We start from the raw sequence: 11,218 nt of genomic DNA on the forward strand, positions 1-11,218 counted from the left end.
TGCCTTGCAGCAGAGTGAGGGACAGGATCCTAGTTATCTCACGAGGATGACCACTAAGATCTTTTTAAAAAAGCAAGTCATGGACACAATATTTAACACAATAGTCAGGCAATATGACAAGTCCACTAAAGGAAACCATGCTATTGACGAACTTGAAGCATTAGGCATCGCAAACTACACAGGCCAACTATTGATTCCTCAAGTTTACAATTCATAATCTCTTGTAAAAATCTCTATGCCTCTGTAGTAGATACACAAGCAGAAATAACATGGAAGTACAAAATTTTGCAAATGTGATGCCTAAATTTCAACAAGATTCTTTTGTTGACTATGGATTCACTGGACCGTTTTACACAGGAGTTTACTTCTAAGTTCACTTCTTCATACGCACACCTCTTCTCCTAAGACTAATTGGAGAAGAACGGTTATTTTGACTAGCTATCACAGAACCAACTTGGTTAATGCCGGATTTCTTTGAGCCGCGCTGCCTTGGGTATGGGTGAATTTTAGCCAATTCCCGCACACGGCGTGCCACATTAGATGGTAAGGGACGTAGGGCAATGTCGTCGTTTTCCTCAGCCTACAATCACCAAATGATTGTTTATACATACACTTGTCAGCAGACTAAATTTTACCAGCATATTCACAAAAATAAACTTTATGTAAGTACCACATCTGATAAAATTGGCGAGTTGGAAACAACATCAAGTGAGCTACAACTGAAATTCAAGTGAAGTGAAAAATCAATGAACAGACAAAAGGTTCAGTAAAGGGAAAAAAGAAAGTTAACCTCTTTCTTGCTGCATTTCTGTGCAGAGCTGGATCTTAAAAGGTTACGCCACTTGTCCTGCAGAGATATCACGTTTAGAAAACATGGGATTGGGAGAAAGATGAGAAACTGAATTAGTGAAGCTTAGTGAAGTACCCTGAGATCAATGGGAGTTCGGTAGCTTGAAGAAGAAAACAAACACCTCTTGATATCAGTCCATCGACCAACTCCATATTCAGATATGCCATCAACCAAATTTACCACTTCAGAGAGAGTCCACATTCTCTGATGCTGTCTTCGATCTTTCCCTCTCGAACTTTTTGGTGTGAAATATTCATCCCCAGACTCCGATGGAGATGGCCCGTTGTCATACTCGAGTTTCTGCACAAACAAATCAGTATAACTAAATGGGGAAAATAATTTAGATTTGCAGCCATCAGCCACGATTATTAGGCAATTACATCAATATGCAGTCTCCACTCTAAATTAACAATATTCCACTTACAAGAGAAGAATTTAATGTTGTACTGAACTTAAGTATCATAACGAAACCTCATACCGAAACCACAGGGACCATTCTGTTTCAACTTGTACAGTTTAAAAAACGGCCATAAACCTTTAGAACTGCATTTAAGAACTACAATTTCATGCTTTAGTAATTAAATAAATATAAATTCACTACCACAATAAAGGTGATAAATGATCCTGAGTGAAAAATGTGCACTGCGAAGCGATCCCACTTGGAGCCAAGACACAGGGACGCCCGATGAATACAAATTGATAAATTTACACAGGTCACAAAATCGAATATTGATATCCAATATAGATAGCAATAAGACCCAGGTTTCTGAAAAAAAAATACCTTTAATATGGGTGTGTATTTACCCATTACAGGTGCATTTGGGTAAATAACTTGTTCATGCTCCTTTAAAAAGATAACTGAAATAAACTCAAGATTTTCTAGGTAAGTATATGCACTTAAATCAGAAATGGTTATGTTTGTTTATGCCATACTCTGATTCTCAACCCTACCCAAATCCACATTATATATTTATTTATTATGTTCTGTAATTAGGATTTGAAAGATTTTTTAATAACTTCTCAAATAAGCTAATGGTTATGTTTGTTATGCCATTAAATCAGAAATTAGATGATTTTTTAATATTTCTTCAATTGAAATATACATGGATACATTTAATCAATATTTATATTTTTTGTTGACTTCTCAATGTTAATAATATTTTGCAACATTTATGTACTAATTTGTCAAACAAATACATCTCAGAAGACTACACTTAAAGCTAACAGAAAAGCAGGTAATGAATCCAGGTAAAAAGCGGGTAAGGGCAAGGGCACAAGCCTTAGTGTTACTAACCCTGCGCATATGGGCACCTCTATTTTGTTAAAAACTTAAAATCCATCCATGGGAACGACTAATATCTATATCTATAGTACACAGTCCAAACCCTATCCATTGTATCTCTAATATTCAATGTTTCAAACTCACACAGAAGTATCCTAAACCAGTTGAGGATGCACATCTAAAGAGATCCAAAAGATAATAAATACACAATATACAAATACGATTGAAGAATCTCTCTCCCTCTTGGCCCAAGGGGGAGGGGGAGGTTGCGTAGAAAGGGTCCTCGTATGCTGAAGAAAATATAGACAGGGCTAAAATGCCCAGCAAAGAAAACAATACCTCTTTCTTTGGACGTCCCCTGCGAACTTGCAGCTCAGAAAGCGTCACATCACTATTTCCATCACTAGACTTCTTGCCAGTAATTTTTTTCAATGCTTTAATTTTTATTTGAAGTTCATCACAAGATGACACACCCAAATTTTTATTTTTGGTAGCAGTAGTGGGTACTTTTTCCTTTGACCTCGAATTTGAAAATTCTTCTATATACCTCTGAGTGGGCTTTCGGAATCTCTTCTCTCTGGGTGCAGAAGTTTTGCATTTCTCGACAGAAATATCTTCCTTCTCGTATGACAATATATCACCAGTCAAAGGATGATCATTATTCAACCCATGCAAATGATGTAAATCAAGTGAAATGTTGTACATGCAATCCACATTTGATGGTTGACCTGGATGGTTCCTGAAGGCACCATGAGAATTTTTTTTGCATTCAGATTGTGAAATGGGTATTTTTGTTGATTCTGAGACGCCACCAATTATGCTACTTCCACTTAAGCCTGAAGAATGACTTTCCGAACTTGAGTTTTGCAAAAATGAACCTTCACAAGGATCATAGCCTGGTGTCTCAGCTATGTTGGCAAATTCAAAATCTGTAGAGTGAACAAATAAATTACAATATGTACAACGGAAAGGAGTAACTAAAAAGGGGAAGCAGAAACTAATCCTTTTTCTTCCTTTCTATCAAAGCATCTTGATAGTTAATAACTTACCCAAAAAATACTCTCCACATGAACCAGGGAAAAAATCAGTTCCTCCGAGATCATTGATTTCAACATCATCCAGCAATCCGTCAAGGACCTAATAATATATTTTATCAAAGATAGTTTTAATACCCAAAATAAAGACAAACAAATTGTACCAAAGAAACAGAAATACCATGCAATCGACATTATATAAGGCATTAGGATAAACTCGAGCAGTAAGCCAGAGACAATCAATATGCAGCTTTAACATAAAAAAAAAGCATAAATAAATACCTCCAGTTCCAAATCATCCTTGCCATTCAAAGTTGTATGAGGATATAAACTGCCTGGTGAATGTAAGAACACTATTATAAGATACAACATCAAAAGTAACCAGGAGAATAACTGCAGTTTGAAAGTAAATATTATCATTATGCTTAGAAAATAAGACAGCCAGCATAGCTTTATCAACCATAAGAAGTTATCGAATCCAACATAAATCTCAAATATAGTGTAAAAAGTTTGATTTCATATCTTAAAAGATGCAACATTAGTTCCTAACTTAAAAGCAATCTCTGTAAAAAATACTCAGGTTCTCAAACAGTTTGCTGCTTTTTTCATTCTTTCACCTCATCATTTTACTTCATTTGTTCCACTTTTTCAGAAACAGAGTTCAGGAAAAAAAAAATCCATCCCCTGAAAAACGGACTTTAAGTAGCAGAATAAAATAGACTTTTTTAAGTCATTTGAGAATTACCAACACTTAATTTTAAACCAAATTGAAATCTATAGAAAATATTGCAGCATTATAGAATTTCCTTAATATCTTCATTAAAATACAATATACCATCCACTGAAACATGATCATTTCTAGGTTCTGCAAGCAAATGCTCAACTTCCATTACTTCATCTTGGAGGATAGGTACAGATTCATCCACTTTAACCTAGGGAAATTTAAAACAGAGACATCATAAATTATATGCTTTCAGCAATATCATATTACTTCTCACATTTTAGCTAAATAGTAACATAAGAGCACTTGGAAACAATGACGTCAAAATCTACTGAAGTGTTAACACAAACAACACTAAAATGCTTTTGTCAAAAACTCAAAATATTGAGCCTGCAAGAACCTAGTATACAGCAGGCCAAGAAAGACTTAAATTTAAAGGTAAAGGTTACCTACACATGCTAAAAAGAATGAGACAATCGATCAAATAAACGAAGTTGACTTGTTTCAGAAAGTGAACACCAATCAGTAACTACAAGTGTAATTGTGGCATCACTCATCACGTCTGAGATGTGTTCATATCAGCACTGGTTCAATTAATTTGATAAAAAAAAATAATAAAATTGGACAGGACAATTTATTTTGCAGAAAACCAGTAGGCAGTTTTTTTTAATCCTAAAGGGACCATGATGTACATTTGAATGTGGAGAGGATTGAATCATTGATTTCACTCTATAATGTAAATCACCCTTGTAATCCTTCAGATAGAAGTTCAAACCAGCACTGAACATTTAAAGAAAACTATAAATAAAAATTATTATTTAATCAGCGGGCAAGGTGGGAAGATCGAGAGGATAGAAGGAACTGTGGTGGTGTAGGAGAAACCAATGATGAAGCAAGGAAGGAAGGAAATGAACCTGCAGTGAATGGATATCAATACAAAGAGGCCAGCCAGTATAATAGAGATGCTAATGAACGTTTTGAAGGAGGTGGTGCTTAGGAGGACTGGAAGAGCAACGACAATTGGAGGCGGAAGACTCGCACTAGTCAAGGGTGCCAAAGGGAAAAGGATGACAGGTTAGTTGAGGTATGACCGTAACAGCATAGTTGGACCAGGATATAGTTTGAATTTGGTGGCAACTCTACCAACGCTTTCCGTCGAGGCAAATGAACATCAACCTACATGCAAGAGCAAGAAGGATGTCAGGTGTTCAGGAGGCTATGGAAGTATGGTTGGTGGCAGAAACAAAGGTTGTGCATGTCAAAGACCGGAGCCACTGCACATAAAGGGTTGTCAAGTGACAAAAGCGACGCTGAAGGCAAAAACAAGGACAGGGAGGCACAAGTATTTAGGCATCTTAGCTAAGCTTTTTCCGCTGAAAACCATCATACCATGGTGCGAGCATGCTAGCCTTAGCTGCCTGGGATGGAGCGTGTTGGGTAAGCAGAGAGGAAGTGAACAGATTGCAACCATGAACGGTAGGGGTCCAATGAATGAGCTGCTTGCTCTCACCTAAAGAACCCCCAATCCACGGCACCAACATGGTGGCTGAAATTTCGCTTATGGCAGAGACGATGAGAAAGGTAAGGGGTACCACGTCGTTCTTGAGTAGCGACACAATTTGAGAGAAGGCGGAGGCTAAGTTGGAATGAGACTGCTGGAGAATAGTTTCTTGATACCTTGCTTCAGGAGGAAGGAAATTGTTGAGTAACGTGCACTGTTTTCGGTGTCTCAAAGTTGTTTGGAGGTAGCAAGTACATGTTGGTATGGAGACACAGAGAAAGAGGTGGCGAATGGAGTTAGCGCAAAGTACAAAGGATAGACCTTCCAACCACTTGCTAAGAAAATGGGCCAGGGTCTCAAGTTAATGGAGAGAGCTGGGGTCTGCAGAGGAAAATTACTTTAAGTAGAAACTATTAGGGATATTCAAGATTAAAGGATAATAGCAATGGTAATTTTAAACTACAACGGACACTGGAGGAATTTGGTGTCGAGCAATTTCACAACCCTTCACCGTTGAACAAGGTGAATATTCAGGGGGGTGGGGGGGAGTAATGATAGATTACCCATTAGTTAGTTAGGAAAATCCCTTTCTTAGTTAGTTAAGAGATAAGTAGAAAGTGAGAGGCGATAGGCTATAAATTGGGACAAGGGAAAAGAAAAGGGTATCTAGTTTGTATTAAGGAAATTCTAGGGAGAGTGTTGGTTCTCTCTAACAACATGAAAATGTAGTTCATCACTATTCTTGATAATAATCATGCATGTAAAATAGATACTCTCTTGATGTTGCACAATGCAGAAGAATGTAAACAACATGATAGGATAAATGATCTACGTACTTAAAGACATGACCAATAGACAAAATCCTTACCCTTTGGCATTTCATATTGGAACACTTACGCAAATAATCTTTCCGATCCATCTAATGCTCTTTTGAATATTATCCTACAATTTCAATGAGCATTAGTTTGCTCCTTTCTTTATCGTATTTATATAGTCATCTGACATAATAAATATTTGTGAAAAAAAGAATAAAAGCAAGCTACAGCATTCAAATATGTGAGCGCATTAATACAAATGCAAGATCTTATTCACTTTTAAAATACATTCACATGTCCGAACTGTGCAACTGCAACTTGGAAAGAACAAGCAGTAAGACAAAAGTACAACTGTTAAAGTAAACTTAAATGTAATACAAAAATTAAAAATCATATGAGGCAAATTGATGTACTTGTTCTAGGCTGGGATCTTGGCTCAAGAACCAGCATAGGTTAGACTCGATTAGATGGATTCAACCCCCCTTCTCTGCTAGTCCAGGGTAAGGCTTATTACCTTGTCTGGAAGCTCCACTTCCTAATGGGGAAATGTAACTGAATTTTGGTGGTATCAGATCAGGAGGAAGACTCCTACTCATGCACTGACACTTAATCTATAAGCACAAGGCTAAGGATCATAGGCATGGAACCTAAGCATCCATCCTCTTCATTCTTAATCTTTTCCTTACTTGAGCTGTTGAGCATCAGTGATGTGTAGGTGCCAACCATCCAGATCATAACCAACCATTCAATCATTGGAATCGAGATCATAAATGACCATCCAGATCAGAATCTCAGCTCAAATCAGTGTATGTGGAGGAAATCTAATCCATAAGGAATAGTGCAAAACTCATTTCTTCAAATAAAGAATGCATATATATTACCAAAAACAACCATCTTTAGTTGTCAAATCAATATCTAATCTATTTTACTTCTTTTACAATAATACCAACAAAGCTCTCTGACCTGATAGTCCATTTTCAATCTTTCATATCTCAGATCACCTATGAGTGTTTTATCATAGTATTTCTATCAGTAACGTAATTCAAACACGTTACTAAATCATGTCAAAATTCAAAATCAATGCAATTAATGGGGGAAAAGAGAAATGAGAACAAGTGGGAAGACGAATATCCTCCCAGCAATAAACAAAAAAGAAGAAACAATAAAAACCATAATCACAACACAGCACTACAAAGCCCTCAAATCCTTTTGCATTACGGCCAAACAGCATATGGAGACCACAAAAACAGTCCTAACGACACAAAGGCCAAAGCTCAATAAAAACTCCATACACTGCTCAATTTACAGACAACAAACAACCCAGAACCAGAACCAGAACCAGAACCACACATCGCCGTAAATTATTCTCTTCCTTATCCCACACATAATTATTATCTTTTATCTTCAAACAACACACTCATAATCAGATACTAAGATGACCTTAACCATCTATCCTCATACTAAATTTTATCAATGCAAGTGAACTAAAAAAACAATCCTAGCCCAAAAAGCTAATAATTACAAAGATGATCTAGATTAAACCTAAAACACCACGATAAATCGAGTTACGCTGCAGTGAAATCAGAAGATAAATGAGCTTCCAAATAACAGCATTATGTGAAACACATATAAATAAACACAGCAAAAAAATAAATAAATCAATTGAAAGCTTAAAAAAAATTAAATAAAATCAATGTTCACAGAACAGTGAAAAGCATATCATACGCTACAGAAGCAACGCAATCCATTAATTTTGAGTAAAATTGAGGTGATTCAGAAACCGCATGCAAATTCATCGAGAAAATGGAAATGAAGAAACAAGTTACGAAAACCGAAAAAAACCCTACCTCGTGAGTTCATGACACCAAGCAGCAATCTGGAAGTAACCGATCCCTAAAACCAGAAGTGAAATCAGCAGAAAACAGAAAGATTAAGATGAAATCTGAAGCAGAAACGAGAAGAGAAGCAAACCCTAGGTTGAAGATCGAACCTGGAAGTGTTGAATTGAAACCGAAAAAGGCTAGAACCGCCAAAAAGTGACACGAAATGGAGGTGCGTTGTGTTGTGTGAGTTTATTATGCGGCGGAATCCAAATGGCTATTAAAATTCTTTTTTTTTTATTTTTATTTTTCCGAAACTCGGTTGTCATGCACATTGTGTGTTTATTAGACGGAGGGAGGGGACACGTGTTGGATTTTCAGTGGTTCTGATTGTGGTCGCTTTCTATTCGCGACGTTATCATGTCATAATAACGCTGTCAACAACACCGTCGTCGTCATTCATATCCCACGAAACGAATTGCACGACGTCGTTTTCGTCACTTTTTTAGAGTTCCTTTAAACTCGCGTTTTTCTCGTGGCAACAAAGTTTACCTACTAAACTACTGGCTTTTCACGGTTTTTGCTGTTTACGTTAAAAATTAATTAAATCTAACCCACATTTGGACCTTGGGATTCGCGGGTTTTGCTTTCTAGTATAAGAGCATCTCCAATGCTAATTCTTATTTATTAGTTCTTAACACTATTTATGTGGTTCCTTATTGTCACATGTGTTTAAGCAATTCTCGAACAATTTTGCTCCAACCATGAGTTCTTTTAGTTCTTAGTTCTTACCACTATTCATTTGGTCTCACCAACCACATTCATTATTTATACTTTTTATTTTCATAAAATAATAAAACAAAACTCATAAAGTAATTTGGATGAGAGAGAAATAATTAATATTTTAAGCTAAGAACTCAAAAAGCAAAACTCCTTATATAAGAACCGATTTCTTATTTTTAAGAACTGAGGAGTCCATGTCAACACCTTCAATGGTAAAATTCTTAGTTCTTAACTCCAAAATAAGAACTAAGAACCTTGCATTGGAGATGCTCTAAGTATACTAGTAAGTAGCCCGTGCAAAGCACGGTGTTTTTTAAGAAAATATTTAATAGTTATTTTAATTATTATGTAGAGATTAAATATTTTAATGTATATTTGAATTGACATCTAGTATAATAACATTTTATTCACATTAAATTAGTAAAATACATCACTTCCTCTTGTAACCAAAAAAATTAGTAAAATACATGAAATGTAATTTCTTAAACTAAATTTTGTGGAGAAGTTAGTTCTTATATGCAATAAATGAAAAAAATATTGTCATGCTTTAAAAAATAATAATAGAGAATATACAAATCATGAGGGGTTGGAGATGGAGTACAAAGTTACAGGTTCAAGCTTCTATCAATTAGACTTGATAGATAATGCATTAGTCACATGCTCATCATTCAGATTCACCGTGGCTGCTCAAAATGCAATTATGTGTAGAATCCTAAAACAGAGCTCCAATCTTTTTAAAGGAAAGAATCGAATTATTCACCAGAAACTTAAGAGAACAATTTTAGATAAGATTAAGATAGATACAGACTCATATCAATTCAATCACCCATCATTTCTTAAAGTTACAAAAGAATTATCCCTATAAACCCATGACCAGATTTACAAATTAAAAGAATTTAACAGGACGCATCATTTCACGTTCCAATCCACATTGAGCTATTTGCCTTACTCCATTACCTCCCTGGTTACAAACACACGTTTCATCCACAAAGACATGCCAGGTCCCACATTAGAACACACCAACTCAACAATACAATAGTCCCCTAGCTAACATGCCTCGTTTTTATATGTCTTCCACAATTCAATACTTCATATTTGCATCTTGACATTTTGATCAGATTATTTGCACTGGCCGCTTAGCTCTAACTGAGACATCACACACCCCACAGCTTCAGGGATAACATGCAGTCTACAAAGCCTAATATTTAACCTGCTTCAGACATTCCTTTGCTGGATCCTCCTTCCCCAGGAAGGTACAGAGGCAACGGGAGATTAAGTTTCCCTGAAATTCCTAAAGCTGATATATTCTTCAATAGTTTTCCAATAAAAAAAGTGTAGAGAATTAAAATTCAAATTAAACACTCAGGTTCCATGCACACACAATCTTATATTCAAATTCAAATTGGGACATGAGCAGAAGTGAAGTTATGGATACAAATTAAAATTTGAGCAAAAAAAATTACAATTGAACAATGAAAAAATATAAGGGCACAAAATCGAAAAGATACAACATGAATAATACAGCGAAGGAGAGAAAGCCAATGGTTGAAAGATAAGAAAGATTAAGGCGCCAACAACTCACAAGAGCACCAAATCCAACTGCGGCGACCGAAGCAAGAGCGACCCAATGAAGCTGCAAAGATGAAATTATTGTTGAGTTTAGGGATTTTGGCCCCAAATTTTCTCCCCAAATTCAAATCTGAAATTTTCACTGAGGTAACGACAAAATTGAAAGGTGCGAGATTTTGGGAGAGAGATTTTTGGTGGGTACAATGAATTGGAAAGTTGAATCGCAAATATTAGAACAAACCCATTAAATTGCAGTAGAGCTCGGGAAATTTAGGAGAATTTTGGGAGGGAGTTTGAGAGAATTTTGGGAGAATATTCATATCCATAATATATAGAAATATAGAAATAGTTCAGGGTCCCACCATTCCAGGTGGGCATTTCAATACCCATTCTTCATCATAGTCCATGTGGCATTTTCAGAGCATTTTTCATTTTTTCCCCCTTTGTTTCTCCCATCTCTCATCTTTACTCCATTAGGGTTCTCACCCTAAAAAAATGGTCTCCCCCAACAATCTCACCTCCATCGCTCATCAATCTCATCTCCGCCTTCATCCGATCTGCTTTTTCTGTCTCTTTCTCTCAACATTTCAATTCAAACCCAATCTCTGCTAAAGAAAACGCAAAACCAGAGGAAGGGAAGGAAACCGCATCTCTTTTCAACCCTAATCTCTGCTAGAGAGAACTCAGATTCAGAAAAAGGGAGCGAAAACGAGCACGGCAGATTCAAAATATCCCATCTCTCCCTCCACGATATCTGTCTGTTCTCTCTCTTTCTCCCCAACGATCAGAGAACATGTCCAGAGGCAAATCAAATGATTCATGCTTTGTTGAAATTGGCTACCA

General features: G+C 36.3%; 1 protein-coding gene across 3 annotated transcripts; it reads right to left on the reverse strand.

The window, feature by feature from the left end:
* Positions 1-114: 114 nt before the first annotated feature.
* LOC130717039 (uncharacterized) lies at positions 115-8,343 on the reverse strand. 3 transcript variants are annotated; one of them, XM_057567133.1, is made up of 11 exons: positions 8,194-8,343; positions 8,051-8,096; positions 6,257-6,330; positions 4,002-4,098; positions 3,449-3,501; positions 3,182-3,269; positions 2,472-3,061; positions 926-1,150; positions 791-847; positions 671-719; positions 441-580 (listed from the first exon to the last, which is right to left on the reverse strand). In XM_057567133.1, exons 3-10 carry the CDS (start codon positions 6,305-6,307, stop codon positions 714-716), a joined length of 1,167 nt encoding a protein of 388 aa, XP_057423116.1. In that variant the 5' UTR covers positions 6,308-6,330; positions 8,051-8,096; positions 8,194-8,343; the 3' UTR covers positions 441-580; positions 671-713. The 3 variants fall into 3 exon arrangements, with proteins under 3 accessions (XP_057423114.1, XP_057423115.1, XP_057423116.1); XM_057567131.1 differs by lacking the exon at positions 671-719 and having other exon boundaries at positions 115-580; positions 8,194-8,341; XM_057567132.1 differs by lacking the exons at positions 671-719; positions 6,257-6,330 and having other exon boundaries at positions 115-580; positions 8,194-8,341.
* Between the last annotated feature and the right edge of the window lie 2,875 nt (positions 8,344-11,218).

This window comes from Lotus japonicus, chromosome 5, assembly GCF_012489685.1.
Source record: "Lotus japonicus ecotype B-129 chromosome 5, LjGifu_v1.2".
NCBI classification, from domain to species: Eukaryota; Viridiplantae; Streptophyta; class Magnoliopsida; order Fabales; family Fabaceae; genus Lotus; species Lotus japonicus.

Coding starts and splice junctions, on each gene's coding strand:
- LOC130717039 (XM_057567131.1), bottom strand. CDS start 6,307: ATGGATCGGAAAGATTATTTGCGTAAGTGTTCCAATATGAAATGCCAA. Junction 3,502..4,001: donor TGATCATGTTTCAGTGGATG/GTATATTGTATT, acceptor TACATTCACCAG/GCAGTTTATATCCTCATACA. Junction 848..925: donor GAACTCCCATTGATCTCAGG/GTACTTCACTAA, acceptor ATATCTCTGCAG/GACAAGTGGCGTAACCTTTT.